The sequence below is a fragment of the Bos indicus x Bos taurus genome, chromosome 17 (assembly GCF_003369695.1).
Source record: "Bos indicus x Bos taurus breed Angus x Brahman F1 hybrid chromosome 17, Bos_hybrid_MaternalHap_v2.0, whole genome shotgun sequence".
NCBI classification, from domain to species: Eukaryota; Metazoa; Chordata; class Mammalia; order Artiodactyla; family Bovidae; genus Bos; species Bos indicus x Bos taurus.
In genome coordinates, this window is record NC_040092.1 from 38412518 (window position 1) to 38436556 (window position 24039).

The 24039-nt window shown below is 39.5% G+C and overlaps 1 protein-coding gene and 1 long non-coding RNA gene across 4 annotated transcripts; one reads left to right on the forward strand and one right to left on the reverse strand.

Moving 5' to 3' along the window:
- Positions 1-3902: 3902 nt before the first annotated feature.
- On the reverse strand, positions 3903-7789 carry LOC113907693. Its single transcript, XR_003515259.1, has 2 exons — positions 7460-7789; positions 3903-6973 (listed from the first exon to the last, which is right to left on the reverse strand). It is a non-coding gene; the product is annotated as an uncharacterized LOC113907693 (long non-coding RNA).
- SPRY1 (sprouty RTK signaling antagonist 1) lies at positions 6874-13720 on the forward strand. 3 transcript variants are annotated; one of them, XM_027567300.1, is made up of 3 exons: positions 6874-7039; positions 7796-8684; positions 11491-13720. In XM_027567300.1, the coding sequence occupies exon 3, from the start codon at positions 11546-11548 to the stop codon at positions 12503-12505; it is 960 nt and encodes a 319-aa protein (XP_027423101.1). In that variant the 5' UTR covers positions 6874-7039; positions 7796-8684; positions 11491-11545; the 3' UTR covers positions 12506-13720. The 3 variants fall into 3 exon arrangements, with proteins under 3 accessions (XP_027423101.1, XP_027423102.1, XP_027423103.1); XM_027567301.1 differs by having other exon boundaries at positions 6928-7039; positions 7799-8684; XM_027567302.1 differs by lacking the exons at positions 6874-7039; positions 7796-8684 and adding an exon at positions 9323-9714.
- The last annotated feature ends 10319 nt before the right edge of the window (positions 13721-24039 follow it).

A 24039-nucleotide genomic window follows, 5' to 3' on the forward strand; every position in this document is an offset into this window, starting at 1 on the left:
TTATTTCTATGACCTAATTAATTAACTCAATCATGGAGGATACATACTGCTTGATCTCTATATGATACAACAGCCTTGGATTGGCCAGATATAGCCATAACTGTTAATGATGCCTTATGAACACATTTTCTCCATGAAAATATTTTATCTTTTCCTCCCACTTCTTGCAAAATTGAACAGAAGAGAATTGAAGAGATGAGTAATACCTCTCTAACTTTTCTGATGAACTATGGATTCCTTCTTTCATTCTGAAAGTCCATGACATTGGGCAAATCCAATACACTTAAGGTGTTCAGTTCTCCTTATGCGACTGACTTATTTCCAAAGTGTGTGTCCTTGTGCTGAGTTGCTTCAGTCGTGTCCAACTCTTTGCATCCGACTCTTTGGACTGTAGTCCACCAGACTCCTTGGGCCCTGGGATTCTCCAGGCAAAAATACTGGAGTGGGTTACCATGCCCTCCTCCAGGGAATCTTCCCCACCCAGGGATCGAATCTGAGCCTCTTACATCTCCTGCGTTGGCAGGTGGGTTCTTTACCACTAGCACCACCTGGTATGATTGATCAAATCAGGAATTTTTACCATTCTTCAAGGTTTTGTTAAAGCTTTGTAGGCATAACTTCAGTCCATTTTTCTAATATTTAATGAGGAGGAGGCATACAATGAGTATATATGTTACATATGTTCTTATATATATTCATATATATATATGAATATATGTTACATATGACCCTGTTCCTCTTTCTCCTCAGCCACCTGACCCACGATCTCCCTGCTACCCACTTGGATTACCATACACAGCTCTAAGCAGTTCTCTGGTGCCAGCTTTTTCTTGTTGCAATCCACACGATCAGATGACTCTTCTAGGAACAGATTCTTTCATCGGGTAATGCCTTTCCTCCAAAACTTCATTTTCCTTAGGATCAAGCTCCAATCCTCATCATGGCATTAAAGTCCCTCTGTAATTTGTTGTTACCTTACTTATCCAATTTTGATCATTGTGATTTTATAAAAGAAATCTCCCTTCCTGGTTGTGCCAGTCCCACAAGTCAGCTGTGAATGAGATGCACCACCCTCTGGTGTTTCCTTGTGCCATGTCCTGAGGGTACATTGTCTTTTTCTTTTTCTCCTTGTGACTTCTATTTATTCTAGAACGAGGTTCTCCTTTTTCCTATTATAATTAAGACTCTATATTTTATAGCCCCATGTACTTTATACTGTGTGTCAACATAAAAAATTATTTCTTTTCACTGTTAATTCTCCCCACAGCAGCCTTTTAACAATTTTGATCTTTTAACAATTTTGAACAGTTTTGTTATTTTTATGTTGACACCTCGTATTTCTTCCTAGACTTTTACTCAGCTTGAGCACTCATCTTAATACAAATGGCTCCTATTAACTTATGGGTTATTAAAATCCAAATCCATCTTCAAGAGGGAAATATTTTTCTAATAGTGATATTATTTATGATATATACACTAACCCATATACAAATTGGTATAAAAGATTGCGATTATTCAAACAAATGTGATGTTTAGGCCCAGATGATGTTTATAATCAGGGATTTTAAAGAAAGATCTATCCAATTGTGGCACCACTGGTGTAAGTGTACAGCTTCTCAAAGTAAATACTTTGAGTAGGAAAACATCTTTTCGGATCTATTAATTCTAATGTGTTGGTTAAAAATCAGTATCACTTTATTATCTTCACCACTGATATTATAACTTCAGATAGACACAGTTTTTTAATGACTTTTGGATTCTTTAAAAAGTAGTGTATATAAAGCATATTTTGCACTTTTATTGAAAACTAACATCCTAATTCATATGGTAATATTGTAACATAAGGAGAAAAATGTAAAACACAGACCAATGTGAATACCCCAAACCAAGACTCAACTGCTCTTTTCAAGTTTTAGTTGAAATTTGAAATGACTTATTTTCAATAATAGGTGGTGTTTCCCAGGATTCTTGTTTGTTTAGTTGAAATGCTTTGGCTCTATGAAATATCTCTGCTATCAATTTAAAAAAATAATATAAAACATTAAGATTCAAATAGTACTTTGGTAATTGACAGGAACTATATCTGCTATCAAATCTGCTGTATTTATCAAAATTAACATTCTAAGAGATTATGAAAAAGAAGCATCTGTAAACTTACTTTTTGAAAATATATAGAAGTATCAACTTGCTTTTTACTTTTCTACTTATTTTCAACTCTTTAAATGTTATTCAATTACTTTAAACTACATGTATTTTTAAATTTTACTCAATGATTGCAGAGTTTATAAATTTTATAGAAGGGATTTTTAGTATTTACAATGACATTTATCTTAATGAGAAGCAAAATGTAAACAATTAAAAATTCTAGAGAAATGTTAAGGTGATTAGGGCTCATTGAGTCCCTTAATCTGAAGTTATTAGCAGATAGCTGCTCCAGAATCCCACTTCACACACACACACACAGACACAGAGCAATACAATTATTTAAACCTGAGTTCAGCCTTAGAAAAACAAAAGTAAAACTGAATTAATTTGAAACAATTATAAGACAAATAAATTCATCATTTAGGAATGAATCACCTATGTTTCAGGGAAAGAAACATTTCTTCATCATAGAGTGTATTTAAGGCAATAACACACTATATGACAAGAATTTATACAAGACTTCGTAACTAACAAAGCACTGCATATACATTGAGTCCACAGTAGGGTTACAATTTGGGAAGGTAAAGTATTAACTTCAGGTTATTGATCAGTAAGCAGGCTGAGAGAAACTAAGTGAAGTTCACCAAGCTAGAAGTAGCAAAGCTGGGACTTGAACTTTGTATCATCACACCCTGTGTCAGGTACTCTCCACACCAGTCCATTTTCATTCTTGTAATATTGGACATGGGGACATTATCGACAAATATGATAGATCATGATATAGAAGAATGATAATAATCAAAACTCAGATTTTTTAATTTGTGTATGCTATCAAATGAGATACATCATGTGAGAAGTTTTTATAAATTAAATTGAAATATTCCAAGAGAGCTGAAAATCAAAGAAAGTGTAAATTCTTGGAAAAAAAAAAAAACTCTTGCAAGTTTTTGTGTTTTCTTTTTTTAATATTAAGCATTCTTATAGAAGGCATGCCTAGAGTCATTTGATCAAATAAATATTCTACTTTTATTTTCCCAAACAAAGAATAAACTATAGCCTTTGGCATAGGTTATTTCAATAGGAAATAAAGATTAAAGCAGGCAAGCCCCAGGAGATGTTTTAAGCCGTTTCCATTTTAATGAAAACATGACTTTGTTTTCTTCCTGTTCTATCTTTGGGGGCAGTTCAAGGTTTAAATTAACCTAGGTTCTTGTGTACTTGTCTCTGAAGATGAAGTGAGCAGTAGATAGTTGTGGAAATGAGAGATTAATAACTTTTGTTGAACAGAATCAAAGAGAATACCACATGATCATTATAATAGCCATTCTACTCCTGGATTCAGGAATCAAATCAGCAGAAGAGATGACTAATTTTGTTTTCTTGTGAAAATGAAGAGCAAGTCAAGGCTCAGAAGGGAGCATTTAATAATATGGAAGAGGAAACAAGACAGGATTTATTCTTCAACTGGGTAGATAAGAAATGAAGACTTGTTTTGTACTAGGGCAAAGATGTTTCCTTAGACGTCTTGCCATGTGGATTTAATTAGCAAAATCTTTGATATGTAGTAGTGATGCAGTTTGTCTGAACTCCTGTCGCTTTGATTCTCTGTGAAGGAATATGACACTTAAGTAATGAAGGGCACCAATTCAGAGCCCTGCCATGTGCATTTCTTTTTTTTACTATTGTAGAAAAGTAGAATCACTTGTGACAAAATACACAAACGGTTAGCTGTAGAATTATAGAGCTGACAGAAACTCTACAAATCATTCAGTGTAATTTATTCAAGGTACTGCTTGATATGCCCACTTATAGAATTTGAAACCAATACAGAACATTAGTATTTCAAATAGGGCAGAAGGATGAGAATTATACTTACGAAAATGAAAAGAATGTTTATGGAAAATTTACAGAATAGGTTGGTCTATTTCTGTCAACTACAAAGATTGTTTACGAAAGGAAACTGAAAATAAAATGGCTTATCCTTGCCAGCTTTTCTTGGGAAGTATAGTAATATAGTGACTATTGCCCTTAAAAGGAAAGTAAAGACTTTCCATTCTTGTTTCTTTGTTAATTTATTAGACACTTATGGGGTAACTCACCAGTTTCTGTTATTATTTTGTTTGTTTCTCAGTAAAATCAAACATTATATTTATTATCATGAGTTCACAGAAACATTGGAAAGATTAATAAGATATTATTTTTCAAGAGCTTGGAACATATTATGGTTCAGCTATTTTGGCAAATAAAGTAGATAAATGAATAAGTTAAGCCTTAGTACTACACTTTTTTCTTCTTTTTTAAATCACTAGCAGTTGCCAAGAGTTACCAGACACTTTTTTTTCATTTTACTTTGTTATTTTCTCAAAAGTCAAATCAGTAGAAGAAATAGCGAATCTTGTTTTCGCATGAAAATGAAGAATAAATGAGTTCACTTTCCATTCTGCCTTATTCTTTTAGATCTTAATATAGTAAACTGAAAATTATGGTACAATTTCTCATGGATATTTACATTGTTTTTCCTTTTCAGGAAAACATCATATACTAGCTGTCTATTTCTAGCCATGGTACACTGTATTAAACTTTCTAAATAAATAACAATGTCTATTTTAAGCAAAAATTTTAGAATTTCCACAGACTTAAGAGTTGTAGGCAATCAGAAAAGGGGGCAGGTTTTATTAAATGTCTTCTAGATCAGCAGCCCCCACCTTTTCAGCATCAGGGACTGATTTCGTGGAAGGAACTTTTTTTATGGACCGAAGAGGGGAAGGAATGGTTTCAGGATGATTCAAGAGCATTACATTTTCTATGCACTTTATATCTGTTATTATTACTTTAGCTCCACCTCAGATCATCAGGCATTAGATCCTGGAGGTTGGGGACCCCTATTCTAGCTCCAGGGTAGCAAGGTAATCCATATATTTATTTATACTGTAATATTTAGAGAAAAACATATTGATGCATTTCAGTGCTAAATGATATAGATGGTCATTGTTCATACTATTTGATTTCTCAATAGAACATGATCCACAATGATGATGTTATAGATAACATTTTATGGATTTTATTATTGTAATTTTAAAATACTTAATTTCACAAAAATTGTAATTTAATAATATACCTTGGTTGAAATAGTTTGAAGTTTATTTGTAACAGAAATTTTCAAATATATTGTTGTAGGATTTATGGAAATAAAATGTTCAGTGCTCCCTCTCCTGGTTTTATCATACTGGTGAACTGACCTCTTGTCCCCAAATTGTGGTGATAGCAGAGAAGACAGTTTTGAAAAACCAAATAAGATACTATCATGGAATATTGTTATTTCTGATTTGACTCTTTCAAACCCATTCAAATTGTCCAAGAAACTTATCCACTGGTTAAAGTTTATTACTTCTCCAAATATTATGAGATAGATGAAAATAGAAAATATGTACAATAATGTTGACTTTAGCCTTTGAAACAGCCTATTTTATTACAATTTATATTATTAAGAGTGAATAGGTAGCTTCTTGGTTTAATTCTTGTTCTGAGTTATTTTCTAGTGATGCTTTCTTGTTGATGGTTTTAGCAGTGCCCTAGGGTCCTGAAAGGTCATTCCAAATAGAACTTTAATTATTTTAAAGAATTCAAATGTTAGAAAATCTCAAATAGAGAAAAAAAGTTTCAAAAGAATTACTTACTATTGTAAAGAAGAATATTAAAAAATTATTGAAATGTCCATACTTAAATTTATATGATTTTTTACTGAAGTTTTGTTCGCTTTATTTCATCAAAGACTTTAAGCTACTTCTTATATGTAGGACCTGGAAAAAATATTTCCCTTTCCACTTACTATATCTTTCTAGGTTTTAGGTATCTTTTAAGAATCTCTGTGGAAACTCAAATTTCACATATTGTTACCCTCACAGCAGCATGAAGTACATGATTTTGATAATAAATATCTAAAATCCAATAGTCTGTAAGGAAACAAAAAGCATTTTTCCTACTGATTCAAATGCTTTTTTTTTCCAGTGACACATCATATATGCTTAAGAATTATAAAACCTCTTAGGAAATTATTTCTATTTTAATTGATTTCTATTCAGCTGATTTTTAAAAATAAACTTATTTTTTCAAAATTATATAAATATCTTACAAAATTGAAGGAGTCTGGGATTTTTACAATTTTGATTTTGGGAAAATTATATCACAAATCAAGATAGAGCAATTATTATAAAATCTACAGCAGGAAATCATACCTTTATCACATATTGTTACATACATTTGCAGTAAAGCGTGCCACGTTTTAGATTTCACATATTCTAAACTTTGCTTTAAATTGGGTCTGTAGTGGCATATCATCTTTTTTTATCTATATACATTATCTCACTAACTGATCAGTAGTGAGGGCTTGATATACAACTTTTTAATCTTTTATTCTTCAAAGTTGTTTTCCAATTCCACTTTTAAGGGTAGAGTTCACCAATGCTTTTGCTGAGATTTGATAACTGAAGACTGCTAACTAAATTTAAAGGTATTCTTTTATGACGAAAGGCATTTGAAGGATTTTCTGAGGCAATCCACATTTTCAGAGGATGTTTGTTAGGGAAGTGTACAGGGCAATATATCCAAGTGGGTACTCATAAAGGAAAGAGGAAACGACTGTTGGGAAAATCCTGCTCCAGGTTTTCAGGCAGCCCGTATGATTGACACATGATATCACTGGAGGCGTGTCCTGGAGTGGAGGTGGAGGTGGAGGCGAAGAGCTGAAATTCTGCGGAGCCGGAGTAGAACTGCTCTGTAAGGCACGCAGTGGTTTGCAGAGTGATAGCCGCAGACACAACTCCCAGCCCTGGAAAAGGAACAGCTACAGTTGCTGTAAATGTGCCTGAAAAGCAATTTCCAATCTTTGCTCTAGGTAAGAACTGTTTCCTTCCTTTCCTTCCGTAGACATTTTAAGGAAAGATCAGGTGAGAAATGTTGGCTTTTGCAAGGAACTGATTATTTCTTTGAACTCGCTTTAGATCTAAAATTACTGGTTGCATTTCAAATTACCAGTAGCATTCCCACTGCTAAAACGAATGCTCTTATTTAAAGTAAATGCTACCACTAAAAGAAAAAGCAGGGTCCTTTTCCTCCCCACCCCCACAACCCCCCCAGCCGAGCAGTAACAAGTTTCAAGTCTGAAACAGTCGGATGTGTGAAAGAAAAACTGGGTGTATTTTCTTTTTCTTTTTTTCTTTTTGCCAAAGAGGGACTGGCATTCGGTGTGTGGACCAAATGCATGTTTGTTTAGGCATTGTTGGCGACCGAATCCCCAGAAGCAATTGTTTAAAACCTGAATTTCCCGTCTCTGTGTATTGATTTCCAATGCGCAGAGGCGTCGCTTGAACGTTGTTTGAACTCTTAGGCATTCCAAGGGGCAAAAGCACTTCGGCAAAAACGTGCAAGACTGCATGTTACTTTGGTTCGCTGCTGACACGCCGACTGTGCGCCCGCCTGTCAATCACAGGGAGCAGCAACAGCCAGCACATGGCAGCGGGTGCGGGCGGCGGGCGAGCTGGCGAGCGGCCCTCTCCGCTCCACTCTTCGCCGGGGCGGCGGAGCGCGCGGCGAGTCCAAGTGCCTGGAAAGAAAGGGAAATTAACGTGTTCTTATCTCTAATCGTTTGTAGCAGGCGTTTCGGCCGCGGAACAGGAGGGTCGGAGGACTGGGAGTGATCGCTGCCCGGGAGAGGCTGACTGCCAGGACCGGAGTTCCCAGGGACGCCGTGCCCCCACTTGCCCGGCGTGCGGGATCGGGAAAGTGCCTGGACCTGCGCGGGGGCCGAGGGACGACGCCCCGCCTTCTCCCCGGAGAACCCCAAACCTCGCTCCCTTCACCACCGCCCCTTAAAAAGCGGGTAAAAAACAAACTCCCACCCACCCCCACCCGCGGGGAGCGGCAGTCGGGCCTCTCAGGCGTGTACTCCCTGCGCGGCTCCGTGACTCGTCCGTGGACGCCGGTTCGAGCCCCGTCCCGGGCGCCGCGGAGCCTCAAACGTCCGTGACGTGGATTTTCACGCATCAGGAGGCCGCCACTCCCGCCTTTCCCTCGAGGAGCGACTGGACCCCGAGGAGAACTCTGGTCCGAGCACAGCGGCGGGGCGGCCGGCCAGTCACGCACTCCTCTCCCCGCCGCTCCCCAGCTCGCCTTCCGGATAGACCGGGAGAGCCCTCCTGAAGGGAATTTGCTTTTTTTTTTTTTTTTTTCCTGGTTCTTGGAAGGGGGCTACAGGAGAGGAGCCCCGGAGGTGGATGTTACTGAGCTGAGCGGCGCACGCGAGCTGTGAGAGGTTTGCGCCTGGCCGCGCCGAATCTCCAGAGGATTGTCCCCCGCAGCCGGAAGGGGGCCGCGGGGAGCGCTCCTGCCCAGCGGCAGAGGCCGCGGGCCGACCGGCCGCAGCTCGGGCCATGCCTCCCCGTCCTCCCCGCCGAGGTTGATGCGGCGAGTGCACGCAGTCGCTCGCACCGGGACCCAGGCCAGGTTGCACTGCTTGGCCGCCCGCCCCCGCTTCGGCCTAGGTGAGTTTGGGGCGGCCGCCCTCGGGCTGCGGGGGCGGGAGGTGCACGGGCGGGGCGGGCCGGGCGGCAGGTGCGGGCCCTGGGGAGCGGCGTGGGGGCCCGGACCGCGCGAGGGAAGGGAGAGTGGGGCCACCCCCTCTCGCGGCCCAGCCGGCCCGCGGGTCGCTCAGAGCTGGGTAACCCGGACAGCGACCTTTCGCCTCCGCGCGGGACGGCGAGGCGGGGTCCCCGGTCCTCAGTCGCCTGCAGCGGCGGCGCGGGGACCCGGGGAGTCCTCTCGGGGAAACCCCTCCACGCGAAAGGTGCATTCGGGGAGGCTTGGAGCGGGGGGGAGGTCCGAGGAGGACCGCGGAGCTGCTCGGCGGGTGCCCGCGGCGGGCTTTCGGGACCCGAGGATCCCTCGGACGGGGGCCTCCGGAAAGGCGTGTTCGCGCGCGAGTGCCAGAGCGGACCCCCGGTTCGCTGGGGAGCCCCTGGGCCGAGTCGGTGTGCGCCCGCGCGAGCTGCCACTTTATTCTTGTTGTGAGCGCGGCGGCGCGGCGAGGGGCGGGAGAGGGCACTGCCACTTTAAAAGTGGGGAAGTCCGCCCTCCTGAGGTAATGGTAACCTCAGCCTCCTCCCCTCCTCCTGCCCGAGAGAGAGAGAGAGGAGAGAGAGGGGGAGCGAGAGAGAAGACTTGTTTTCATTCATAACTTTTTCCTTTTCCTTCCTCTCCGTCAACTATTTATTCCCCGCTCGTCTCAGCGCGGATTGCAGAGGGCGCAGCTCCACCGCGGGAACCGGCGATGTGGCGACACCGCTCCGCCGCCTGGGCCCCCGGCTCGCTGCGCCCCGGCTCTTTAGGAATCCGGCTTCTCCTTTAAAGTGTAGACAGATATTTATTTATAACCCTCCCTGCCTTGGGCTTGCTTTTTGGCGCCTGCATTCACTCCGAAGGCTTTTCCTGATTTGTAAGCATCCTTGGTGGCATACGCCAAAAGGCTTGGAAATCCACGGTGATCCTTAGAATATGATGGGATTGTCCGAAAAGGTATTCGACTTCGATTCGGGGCTTTCTTGGGGGAGAAGAGTCTGCCGAGAGCGTGTGAGCGTGTTTGGGGCTAGATCCAGGGCTGTCACTGCTGGAAAAGGGGCTTTGCTTCAGATCCGAGGTGGCTGACATTCTTTGCTTTTTCTTTTTATCTGGTGGCCTCCTTTACCGGCCAGCAGGAACTTTGTTAACAGCTAGCATTAAAGACTCAGATTAAAGTCATGCCTTGTGCTTTTTCTACTCTCTTCAGATCCACGTTTTTTTCTTTCGTGTGGAGTCTGACTACTTGTAGATACTCTTTGCTTTAGAAGCACTGGGTTAGAAAGTGCTTTGCGAGGAGGAATGATACTGCAGAGTAACGAGGGAATCTTTTTAACAGTCCTTAAGGACTCCAGGACTAAACCCAGCAGGTTGTGAACATGTTTCTCCTTGAGTACAGAGAAGGTAGAAGAAGCTAGAAACTTGAGGCTCCGAGTTGAAAGAATGAACGGGGGGAACGCCAAGAAGTTAACATGTAAGACAGTCCAGGGCCATTCAGTGAAGTTAATAGATGAAATGGACTTCTTTCTGCCTTATTCCTGAAGCTGATGAGATTTGGCTCATGGTAGTGGAGAATAGGCATTTTTTCCTTTGCATTCTTGAACTGGATCAAATCTGTAGATTGTGGGAGGAATTTGTGTGAAAAATATTCTGGTTTACCGTTTATGAGAACAAAAACGTTTTTATGTTTAATAGATGGTTTTATGAAGAATCCATTATAAATTAGAAGTAATTTATCATTGGTATTGAAATAGATTTTTACCTGGATATTGCTATACTTTATTACAAGAAGCACATTGATTCAGAGTTGGCAGTGCTTTTGAAAATCAAGATCTGGCATGTAAATACAAATTTTTAGAGGAAATACAGATAATTAAAATGGCCAGGATTTCCCCATACTACTTTAAAGGCCAGACACTTATTTGTATGTGAAAGTTATCTTGTTATGTCAGTGATCCTTATTTAAACTTAAAAAAATTCAAATGTGAATGGTCTTAACATTCACAGAACTGTACATTGAGTTTTGTGTGTGTGCTTTAGAGGCTATAAAACACCAAGAACTGTTGTGTTCGTCTGCATTCACTTTTACATCTTGTAGACTAATAGTGAACTAGGTTTAAAATTCTGGTTTCTACTGAAGATGGCCTCTTAATTTGAGATTCCATTTCAGTTTGGAGTGTCTTTTTTTTTTTAATGCTTGAAGTATACCTTGACTAATTTCCTGAACACTAATCTAATGCTTATAACAGCAAACAGATAATTAAAGACAACAGCACCATAGCCATTCTTAGTTTGTTGTTGTTGTTTTAATGGATGTTTTCTTTTATGGAAAGTACCCATGAACTGATACAGAGCTTCTTTGGATGAGAGCTGTTTATTAGTGCTTATACTCAGTGTTCCCCACAAGGGCATACTCCATTTTGTTTGTTAGATTCACAAACAGGAAGACATTACTTCTTGATTCTGCTTTTTAAAAGTTGAAAAAACTTCCAGTTCTTATGGCATGGGGTCTCTTGCCTACATTCTTCTTCTATGATGTGGTCCTAAGCCTCTCTCTGAATTGGACTCTGTCCAGGACCCCAGCATCATTGTAATCCGCTGATGAGGGAGATCATTACCAGGTGGTTTAGGCAATTTGTGACTTGACAGGATTTCTCACCTCTTCTCCCCCCACCCCCCCAAATGCTTCTAGTCATTTATTTTCTCTTTTTTTTTTCATCTTTGATTTCCTTTTAGGATTTCAGATGCATGCCAGGTTTCCACTGATTGCCAGAAATCAAGATCACTACACATGGATCCCCAAAATCAGCATGGCAGTGGCAGTTCATTAGTTGTGATCCAGCAGCCTGCATTGGATAACCGTCAGAGGCTAGACTATGAGAGAGAGATTCAGCCTGCTGCTATTTTGTCCTTAGACCAGATCAAGGCCATCAGAGGCAGCAATGAATACACAGAAGGGCCATCCGTGGTGAAAAGACCTGCTCCTCGAACCGCACCAAGACAAGAAAAGCATGAGAGGACTCACGAAATCATACCGATTAATGTGAATAATAACTATGAGCATAGACCTACCAGCCACCTGGGACATGCAGGACTCTCAAATAACACCAGAGGCCCCATACTGAGCAGATCAACTAGCACTGGAAGCGCAGCCAGTTCTGGGAGCAACAGCAGTGCCTCTTCTGAGCAGGGGCTGTTAGGAAGGTCCCCGCCAACCAGACCCATCCCTGGTCACAGGTCTGAAAGGGCAATCCGGACCCAGCCCAAGCAACTGATTGTGGATGACTTAAAGGGCTCCTTGAAAGAGGACCTGACGCAGCACAAGTTCATTTGTGAACAGTGTGGGAAGTGCAAGTGTGGGGAATGCACAGCTCCCAGGACCCTGCCATCCTGCTTGGCCTGTAACCGGCAGTGCCTTTGCTCCGCTGAGAGCATGGTGGAGTATGGAACCTGCATGTGCTTGGTCAAGGGCATCTTCTACCACTGCTCCAATGACGATGAAGGGGATTCCTACTCGGATAATCCTTGCTCCTGTTCACAGTCACAGTGCTGCTCTAGGTACCTGTGTATGGGAGCCATGTCTCTGTTTTTACCTTGCTTACTTTGTTATCCTCCAGCCAAGGGATGCCTGAAGCTGTGCAGGGGGTGTTATGACTGGATCCATCGCCCAGGGTGCAGATGTAAGAACTCCAACACTGTCTATTGTAAGCTGGAGAGCTGCCCCTCCCGGGGTCTGGGTAAACCATCATGATTTTTGGAGGTGGGTTGGACCTCCTGAACTTCTCTTGCTTTCAAGCTGTGGCTGTTAAAAAAGATGCTGTCAGATACTGGTTTTATTTTCTTTGCAGTTTTCCCCTGTTTCCCACCTTTCTCCCCTTCTTTCCAAGGTTTGACTCATGGATTGTACTCTTCTCTAATGGATGGTCTTCAGTAAGAGTGGACTGTGAAATGCATCTGGCTCCCCCTTATGACAAGAGCCTCTGCCATCCACTCGAGAGGGTATTGAGAGCCAGTGGGCTTTTGTGTAGCCTTTTTGTTCTGCAAGCAACTTTCCAAAGTTGTACACGTGAACATATCCACACATGTACACCCAGGCTACAGTGATTTAGAGCTGTTTTTGATTGGGTACTCTGGGAACAGGGAAATTGGTGTTTAAAGAAGCAGCAGTTTAATTGCTTAAATAAGCTATATATTAAATCTGTCTCCAACTAGGGCTATCTTCATAGCATTAGACACTCAAGTAGCATGGGAGATCTGTTTTTGTTACAACGTTAAAATTCCCCTTTAACCACTGCCCTCTCCTTGCTCCTCAACAGTCTATCCCCTCAGTTTTGGTGTATCTTATTTTAGAGACGCCAGGGTTTTGTTTTGTTTTTTTCTGTGTAATTTTAGGTCTGCTTTACAATGTAAGTCTTCACATTGGAGATATATTGGTTGTATCTTGCTCATCCTTATTCAAGCTTTCATATTTGTGAAGGACTCGACTCCCGCCCTTCCGAACTCCTTGCTTTTCACCAAATTACTCTTGTCATTGAGGGCACTTGGATAACTGAAGTTGATATTTATATCTGATCAATCTATAGATGTCACAGAACTATGCTGCCTGAAGTGATCTTGGCTCCTTAATGGTTTTTGGCCACTTCGTTAGTTAACAGCTGGGTAGTTCTAATCTTTTCTGTTTCATTGCCTTAACCACAAATTGTGGTGCTTTTTGTATATTTTATGTATAAATCACAAAGTTGAATTCTGACTATTTTTAAGACAAAAGTCTGTTAAACTTTTTTATTGTAAAGAATATTTATTATGCGAATCTCTATTATTTTATGATATTTATTGCAAAAGACTGTTGAAATGTACTCATGTCTGAATATAACAAAATATCAATACATAACGGAAAATAAGGTGACACGAAGAAAGTACATATGTTAACTATAATGCAGAAAATATATTAATTAATGAAACTGTCTCTTGATTTCTTCATTTATTAGCGTGTACTGTTGTGATTTTTGTCATTTGCTTTGACTCTTCATGCATACCCATTTTCTTTCTTTCCCTTAATATACCAAATCTAGATGTAGGTGACCTCAAATCTTGAACTAGATGTTTCCTAGAAAATTCACTAATCAAGATTTTGTATTCCAAATTCTGTTTCAACAAATGCCCAAGTGAATCACTTTACAAAGTGAAAAAGGTTTTTTTGTGATTAATATTAACAAGTCCGTCCCTCCTTTGGCTATTCTGTAAGCAAGGGGTTTTGTGTATATCAGTTTCTTGGAATGGGACATACCTGTATGTTTTAAATAATGTTTATCAACTCTTGGATTAGTCTGAAATTAATTTTCATCAGCAAAGCTTAAAAAATTAGTTCTGTAGCCATTCTAGGAGTCTCTGGCACTGTCATTTTAATAAAACATAGAATTTAAGAGTGCATCAAGGGGATAGTTAACATTATCAAACAGATGTTTTAAAAACATTCCAATCCTTTTCATTCCTTTAATAAGTCTTTAATGTGCCCTGATCAAATAACATTGTGTCATGTCTCATGGAATTAGAAATGTGAGGGTGTGAAACTTTATATTAAAAAAAGAATGTGTTTTTAGTTTTTAGCCTGCTGAAGTCAGGACATAGTTAGAATCTTTGGGTCTGATAAAATTTTGTTCACATGAATCCTCAGACTCGATTTCACTAACTCCTCCGTATGCCTAAGTGACGTGTCAAACCTGAATAATCAGCACTTGAGAATAAGATGTTGACATAATTTGAACCCAGGATTTAGGCTGTCAAAACTCTTATCCAGTTTTTTTGTTTGGTTGTTGTCTCTTACATGATTTGACTACTAGTTTTGGATTATTTATCCTTTGTATTCATAGGCTTTGCTTTTGTTTATTAAATAAGACATAAGCGATAGAAACTTTTAATGCATTTCCACCAAGCCACCAAACCTATTAGTTGGCATTGTGACATTTGGCTTAATCAAGTATTTTCTCTATGCTCTGAAAGCAGAAACATTTTTTAAAATTTCATAATCTATGGTATTTTAAAATGTGAATTTGTTTCCTCTTGTATTCAAGTTATGTGGTGATATCACTGGTCCCTGAATATTGAATATTTCATTGAGATTTGGCTCCTTAATGAAGCATATAAATAGACTCCTTCAAAATACTGTGTAAATTTTTTCTGTTATTTAGACCCTTCGTATAATCAGGAATTGGTGTAAGAGCTGTCTGTAGTTAAACTAACCAGACTAAGAAGCTGTGGCTTTTATTGAAAGAAATTCATAACTTTTATGAGAATAAGGTATGTTGTGGAGTTTTAACTTCTGGCTATATGGGGAATACATTAAAATTATAATATTAAGATGGCAGTCTGCTGCTGCTAGGGTTCTATATGCACTCTGGCATAATGTCAGGCCCATATTTGGAAATAGCAATAAGTTAGTAGTTCAGACTTCTAACATGCTTGTCAGATACAAAGAATAAACACTTTGATTCAAAACTTCCTCCTTTGTGATGGTTTAAACCTAGAAGAAAAAAATATTAGGATGTGTCTTCATCAGTGCTCATGAGTCCAATGTGTTTGAACTGAATACTGATGATCATTTAAAAGTGCTAAGGCTTTGAAAGCATTAGCACAGCTGACATTTCTTATAATACCCCTGCCATTTATTTGATACTGCCAAGTTAAAAATACCACATAGATAGATTAACCTTTCCCTTTTCCTCAATTTTGTCCCTCTTCCTCAACTGCCAAAGCTTGACAAAATGAATATTTTTTAAGTAGTTCCTTTCCAGCATGTTTTCTGAGTGCTGTTCGTTTCAGTCAAAGAAGTTTTATTTGGATAATTTAATTGTGAATAAAACCAGTACAAGATTTCTGTAATTGAGTAGCTTCTTGTCAACAGTTTAATAAAATGTAACTCAGCAGGAAAATGGACTATGAAAAAGTAGATATACTTCTTTTTTGTGAAGGCTTGAGGTGAATCCTTAAATTATAATCTGTGATAATTATTATATAGTTTTCAAAACACAAATCGTAGAACATTCCAGTTATTACTAAGAAAAAAAATTAAAAACAGTGGTTTTTAAAGTTAAAGGAAATAAGTTAAAAGCTAATGTTTTTACCCTAAAGTTAATATTGAAATCAATCTCAAGATTCATTTGCAGAAGATTGATTTAATTCTTGAAATTGTCTCCTTTTCCTGAATCTTCCCTTTTTTTGTTGAGTGATGTATTTCATGGTAGTTTTATGGACTTCCCTGGTGGCTCAGACAGTAAAATGTCTGCCTACAATGCAGGAGACCTGGGTTCAATCCCTGGGTCAGGAAGATCTCCTGGAGAAGGAAATGGCAACCCACTCCAGTATTCTTGCCTGGAAAATCCCATGGATGGGGGAGCCTGGCGGGCTACAGTTCATGGGGTGGCAAAGAGTTGGACACAGCTGAGCGACTTCACTTCATGTGTAACTCTTTAGCAAAAAGGCACAATCTCATTTCTAAACACTGAAAAATGGAAACAAAGAAGGAATGTCTAGACAGTTCTCATCTTAAACTCTGCCCCACCTCCCACTATATATATATTGTGAGAGAGTTTGGTATCATTTTTTAAACATCTTGAAGACAAAAATTTAAATCCCGCTTTGGCCAGTTGACAATTGGAGAACTGTTTTTTCCATTATTTCCCTCACTAGATAAGATGGCCATGAATTTAACTGACAAATTTTTTATTTTTCTAATATTCCCTCAGATTATTACCAAGCCACTTTACTGCATGTATTGAACCCTTACCACATGCATTATTCCATATGCAGAAAAATTCTAGAGCTAGAAATAGATATCAGAATATACTTTATGTGTCTCAACCATATATGAAAGTAAATAGGTCACTAGTTAAAAAGTTAAAAATCAGAAGTCTGTGTCATAGTTCAGACCTACCCTATCAGAAGATATCTCCAGGGGAGGAGCTTGATAGTCTTAATTTCAAAAAGCTTCTTGGGTGAGTTTATCAGGCAATTTTGTAATTGCTTTTTTAGCTTGATGTCTTCATCTTGAGAATAGAGAAACAAAGGCCTGGCTTAAATGTTCATGATAGCTAGCATAGCACCAGGACTCCAGATACAGGGCTTTCTTCATTTCTTAGCAGCAAGCCTGGTACCTTTATGTTGCACATTAGCGTTTACCATTTCTTTTAACCAGAAAGTGTTTCCTTCATAATTAATATATTTGACCATAATTTAGGAAATGGAATGTTTTTCTGCATATATTATTTACACTTAGCTATCAGGAATAAGTAGCAAATGACTTCATTGCCATGATTATTTTTCATATGTTATTATTAAAGTTAACAACTTCATTTGAAAACTGAGATTGTGTGCTTCCTCTGGCCAGGTTTATATGGTAATAATAGAACAAATTGCTTTTGATCAGTTTGTAAAGGTAATAGTAACCTGGCATCTAGATTTAAGAACTTACGCGATGGCACTTAGCATTATTCTAGTTACATCAGAATTATAGTGATTAAAAAGCAGATTTAAATGTTCTGTTTTGTACTGATAAAAAGATTGGTGTTAAAGTCAGATAGCTGAATCATACTAGGTATGCCAGTAACTAACAGTAAAACCTAGAGACTGTTTTGAACTGGGCAATTTGGGAAAACATACTAAAGCTTATCATTCACTAGCAAGTATTTCAAGAGCTTGTTTTGATAAGATAATCATAGAATCATACTTCAAATGATAGAAACTTGGAGGTCATCTATTGGATCTTCTTTAGAATGAGAAAGCCAGGTTCACAGAGGTTACTTACCTAAAGTCACGATCTCGTTGCCAAACTAAAATAAGCTTTATTTTAAAAACTGCATGCTGCATATGTACCTGTGGTAACAGATTGGAAGAAAGGAGAGGTTGGTTGGGGGAACAAGACCAGAGTTTAAACCAAAATTTCAGGTTAATTTGTAAGTTATAAAATTTAACAAATTTGTGAAAGCACAATAGCAGTAGTATAGTAGTGAATACTAATAGTAGTCCAAGGCAGAGAAGTAAGTGCCTTGAGAAAGGAATCAGACAAAACTAGCTGAATAAATTTGATGTAAGAAAGTAAGGTGTGTATTTGAGGAAACCAGTTCCTGTTTGGCTAGCAGCAGTTCTCAGCTTCATTTATGAGTAAAATAGCAACAAACAAAACCTGTGCCCTGGTGGGGCTTTGACTTTTGTTTATCTTACAAGCACTCCAGATGATTCTATGGCACAGCCACAGTCAAGAGGCTCTGAATTGAATTACAGATACATGTAGAAGAATCACAGGTGATTAAAATGGCAGATATTAAGGTAGGAGGCCAATTAGAAAGGTATTAAGGGTCAGAACTAACTTGGAGGTTAATAGGAATGGAAAGGAGGGATCAATGTGAGACATATATCTAAAGGACTTGGCAGTTATCTGTGGTTTTGAGATAGAGGAAAAAATTGAAAATGATACTGAGGTTTCAGACCAAGGAGAAAAGGCAAATGGTAGTTCTGTGAAAAGAGTTGGGTGGACTTAGTTTAGGAGGTATGTGAGGTAGAAAAGTTATGATTCCTATTAGGATAAACTCTTACAATGCTGGTGAGTTGCCAGAAGCTCACTGAGAAAAAAAAAAGCCTAGAATTTTAGAGAAGGGTGATGGCCCATCACCCATATTGGGGTGATAGGGAATCTGTAGCATAGATTCCCAAGAGAAAGAATGAAATTAAAAACAGGCTAGGGCTAAAACCTTAAGGAAAGTGAAAAAGTGAAAGTGAAAGTCACTCAGTCATGTCCGACTCTCTGCGACCCCATGGACTATATAGTCCATGGAATTCTCCAGGCCAGAATACTGGAGTGGGTAGCCTTTCCCTTCTCCAGGGGATCTTCCCAACCCAGGGATCAAACCCAGGCCTCCCACACTGCAGGCAGATTCTTTACCAGCTGAGCCTCGAACCCTGAGGAATGTACCTACATTTAGAGGGCAGGTGGGGCACCAATAGAGGGGTGGTCAAAGAAGGACAGGCACCGAGAGACTGAGCTCAACTCTCTGGACTGCTCTTCTTCAGTTCCTCTTGACCACGCGTTAGCAGCCAAAGGAGATTTTCAAGATAGGAATTAGTAACAGTCAAATACTCCCAGCTAAATTTGGTGGGTGGTGTTTAGGTGAAATTGTAATAAGAACCAGGTTGCATGGGTTTAGTGGGTGGTAAGTACATGCAAGTAACAGCTTTAGACTATTCCAGAAGTCTCGATATAATAGGCAAGTAACTCAAGGCAAGTAACAAGCTGAGGACAATTTTTAGAATAAGGAAAACCTGTGCCTTTTTGTAGGCCTTCTGGAAGAGGGAGGAGGAGATAGAAGAGGGAGCGCAAAGAGGGCACTTTAACCTTGGCAAGAATGGTTCTCCCAGAGGAAAGAATAAAAGATGAGAAGGAAGGAAAAGACACAGTGGAACGCCAAGAGGGAGAAGAGGGAAGTCAAAGAAGCACACCAAGTGGGGGATGGTCTTCTCTTGAAAGTTAAGATGCTTAAGAGACTGAAATTGGTTCTTGAGAGCGGTCTGGAACGGCTAGAGGTGGAGAGGCTAACTTGTGGTCAGTAGGAACTGATGAAAGAAAGAGCAGAGCAGGGAGCTCAGCTCACACTGAACCTGGAACTTTGGGGGAGCCACTAAGCATATTATTCAGAGCTAGTTAGAGGGTCATTTAAGGCAGAGAATAAGAGACCCTTAAGAAATGGTGAATTTGAAAGAGGTCAGGAATCATAGGGTAGCAGTCTGAATATTTGCTGAAATGACTGGCCAGAAGAATTGGTTGAAAGTTCCAATGAGGATGAGATACAGGCTTACAGAGAGTATGGAAATAGCAAAGGAGGACAGCTGAGAACAGAAGTTTCAAGTCAAGACCTTAGAAGGTGGTCTCGATACCACCTTCAAGGGTCTTGATACCATACTGTCAAATGCTGAGGATATCTGGAGTTTCTCTGTGCTCAAGGGTAGCTGAGGTAGAAAAGAGATTTTTCTGAGTAAAGGATGAAGAGGAGAAAACTGAGGCCAGTGTGTTAGAAGAGTTGTTAATTTAGGTATTAAAATGCCAGAGGTGGAGAGGAAATTTTCGAAGCTTGTGTTTATGTTTGGAAAGGATGTTTTTGAACACTTTAACTTGTTTTTAGGCTAATGGACTATAAATTAAGTAATTAAGATCTGGTAAAATATAAGATTTCTTAAAAAGGAATGAGCTAGAGCAGTAGAATTTATTTTCAAATGGGCCGTGCTCCATTTATAGCACAAATGGTCTGTTAACAAAATCTGTTATTGAATAAAGGAAATATATCTTCATGAAAATTGATTGACCAGTCAATTCAATCAAAATAATACACAGAGCCAAAAGGCCTTCTGCTTTCCACATTCCCTTCTTTAAGCTTTTGCACACTTCAGAGGCACTTCAGAAGGCAAAGGGATTGGGTCCAAGACCTTAGTCCTGTCTGTTTCCCAGAGTTTGCATGTTGCAGATTTGCGATAGAAGCCGTGAGTGAATTTGATTCCTTAATAGAAATATATTTTATTCTTCTGGGCCACCCAGAATCTGCCTTCTATTCCAAATGCAGAGAGGCCTACCTTTGTAAAGAAAACTGATGATGTTAGAGGTATTTACAGACTATGTGGAGTTCTACTTTGTGGTTTATAAACCTGCTTTTGGAATTACCTGTAATTTCCTTTTTGTATCTGCCTTTGTCCATTTTTGGCTATTGCTCTTTAATAGTTACCAGGAACAGAATCCAATTAGGGCAGATTAAAAAAAAAAAGATGAAACTAAATTTATCAATAAATATTTGTTTTGATTACCTTGCTAGATCTATTCATAAAACTTCAGAGAAGGAAAGATGCTTAAATGAATGACCAAACTGAAACTCTGTTTTTGCACGGTTTTTGATACTATTTCAAATGTCAACAAGATTGGCAATTTTTGAGAGAAAATAAGAATTGCCTGGCTCTGTCAAACATTTAATCACTTATTTAACAATGATATTTTTGATGCTGAGAATCCCAGTCTTTGACTAGCAATGCACAAAGTTTTAACCATGTGATTGGTATTACTGTATCAGTTGGTAACTGGCGCCGTGGAGGCAGCCACATCTGTCTGCAAGTCAGGAAAGGCTTCATAGAGAAGATATGAAAGATGAGTAGCAATTCATCAGGCAGACAAGTGAGAGGAAAAGCATTTCAGATCAATATAAAGGCATGTTAGTGGGAACGATCATGGCATGATGGCAAGTAAATCAGAATGTTTGGAAAGTAAGGTGTCTTTGGGAAAGATAGGAGCCAGTCATGAAAAGTGTGGACGTCAAGTTGAAAAGTTTGAGCTCTACCTTGTGAGGAGTCACAGAGAGGCCCGGTTTTAAACAAGAGAGTGACATGAGCAGATTAGAGTTTTAGAAAGATTCTTCAGGCAGCCTTGTGGAGGATAGACTGAAATGGAAGAGGGAATCCAGCTAGATCATTAATATGATGATCAAGATGATTAGTGTGACTGGGACAATGGAGACTGAAAGGAAGGATGGGTTTGAGATGACTGGCAGGTTGAGAAAGAGGAGTGAAGACAGATCTAGGTGACTCATCACAGGACCAACTCATAACTGGTCCATAACTGGTTTATAACTGCTAACATAGGCAGAGAGAACATTTGTACAAATAAAATGCAGAAGGAGACCAACATTTTCTACACTGAACATTCCACTAATTGTACAGATTTGGGAATGATTTTTTCCCCCTACAACACATCTCTCCCAGAACAGTTAATGAGTAATGAAGTGGACCAAAGGCAGGAAGCCAGAAAGCAGAGAAGAGAATCAAAGGCTTTGCAAATCAAGCAAACTAAATTATTAATTCTTTCGTCCACCCTGGCTCCCCAGACAGAGTTCACTATATATCACTCAGAAAAGTGAGTTATATGCAATATTTGAACTTTGTTGTCAGAAACACCAAATTCCAAAATAGAAAATTCAGCAAGTCTCCCAATTATCTAAAAACATTAACTCTTCCTACCCTCTCCCACGCAACCCCTACACGCCCTGGCCGAGGCATTAAATTTTAAATCACTGGAGTATCTTCAAAAAAATAATGCTTGTAACTTCAGTGTCCTGATTTTCCTTATTCCCTATATTTTTCTCTGCTGGTCAAAGTGAGAAATGGTGAAGGCGATGGTGGACAAAGGAAGAAGGGTGGTTGAGGAACATGTTTATTAGGTGATTGGGAATAGGATTAGAGAAGCCACTCAAAGTCAAATCTGGGAGGACCTTACAGTCTACTTAGTTCCTTTCCTTCATTCATTCAAAAAGTAAAGACATTTGAACCCTGGAGAGATGAAATGATTTACTCAAGGATAAACTGCTAGTAGGAAGTAGAGCCAGCTGAGTGAGAAAAAGATGTGAAAACTGCATTTGAAAGTCCTATGCTATTTCCATTATATAGACCTTATCTATACTTGAAGACCTGGAGTTTTATTTATTAAAGAATCCGCCTGCCATTGCAGGAGATAACAGATTCGATCCCTGGGTCAGGAAGATCCTCTGGAGGAGGGCTTGGCAACCCATTCCAGTATTCTTGCCTGGAAAATCCCATGGACAGAGGAGCCTGTTGGGCTACAGTCCATGGGGCACAGAGTAAACCATAACGACAGGCTAAGTTAGTAAAATCCAGATTCTTGCAGAAGCTATACCAAAAAAATGACAAAACAATTTGGGGATTGGAATTGGTCATTTTTCTTTTTTTCCTGTAGTTTGAATTGCTTATAAATGAGAGTATTGGAGTTAAACATTTTCTACATTTTATAGGTGGTATGTGGCGCGTGTCGAGACTTGGAAATGGTTTTTTGAGAAGTGATCATTATAAAGCAGAACGACTTGAATTTGAGGGAGGTTGGCATTGCTTGATTTCAAAAGTTTAGTTAAAAAAGTCAAGTGTGTAAAGTCCACATTTCTTCATGTCCTATGTAGATAATGGGATTTTTTTTTTCTCCTTGGCACTGGAATAGGTACTATATAGTGCCTTAATTTCTTAAGTACAAACTTCAACTAGAAGGAATCTCTTAATCCTTAGGGAAAATATGCTTCATATGGTTTGTAAAATCTGGTGAATTTTGGAAAGAAGAAAAGCAGCCAGTACTCTTGAAAAAAAAAAAAAAGGTCTGCTTGAACTTGCCTTTCTTGAAAAAAACAAAACCCAACATTCTTTCATAAAGCATTTTTTTTTTCAAAAGTATTTGCCCTTGAGCATTTTTTCCTACTTACCCATGCTTATCTTTCAAAACAAACATTTATTCCTTTCTACTATAGAGTGTGAGGAAGTTCCTTTGAGGTTATGCCCTACAAACATATCCAAGCAGTAACTGTCACCTCCTTCCTATGGCACAACTCATGACTAACTCAACCGCAGGCCGCACTGAGCAGGGGGCGGTGATTTCACGACGGGGGCGGTGATTTCACGGCGGGGCCGTTCGTATGTTACCTATGGGACCATTTCTCGAGGGGGAAAAACACAGAACTGTATTTTTGTGTTCAAATAAAATTTTGGGTCCTTTTGACCCAATGGAAAATGTGTGTCTGCTGGTGACTGCCAAGTTGGAATATGATGATTTACACTTGGAAACATTTGTGTCATTTATCATATGATGTTACTGGCCTACAGCATGACTCCATAACAAATAACCATATTAAAAATTAACCTTTTCCAGTTCATCAGGCTGTATGTCTCTTGGAAGCCCCACGTTTTCTCTTTCCCTTTTGCCCTATCCTCTTTTCCTCTCATCACCCTTTAAATTAACTATAGGATTAAGTTAAAATGCATGTACTAAGTATTCGTGGGTGTGCTTTCAAACTCCCAAACTGCCCTTCTGCCCTTCTTTCCTGCAACATAAATCTTCTATCCGGTGGAATTGGTTCACTCTCTGTCCCTGGAAAAAAAAAAAAAAGTGAAAGTGTCAGTTGCTCAGTTATGTCCAACTCTCTGCGACCCCATGGACTGTAGCCTGCCAGGCTCTTCTGTCCATGGAATTCTCCAGACAAGAATACTGGAGTGAGTAGCCATTCCCTTCTCCAGGGGATCTTCCTGACCCAGGGATTGAAGCTGTGTCTCCTGAATTGGAGGTGGATTCTTTACCATCTTAGCCACTCAGGAAGCCTCTACTCTTTTATAACTAGGTTTAAATCCTATTTCTCTGACTAAATAATCTCTCCTAGAAATTCTATAGTAACATCATTATGTAAAAGGGTCATTACTTTTAATGTTTAC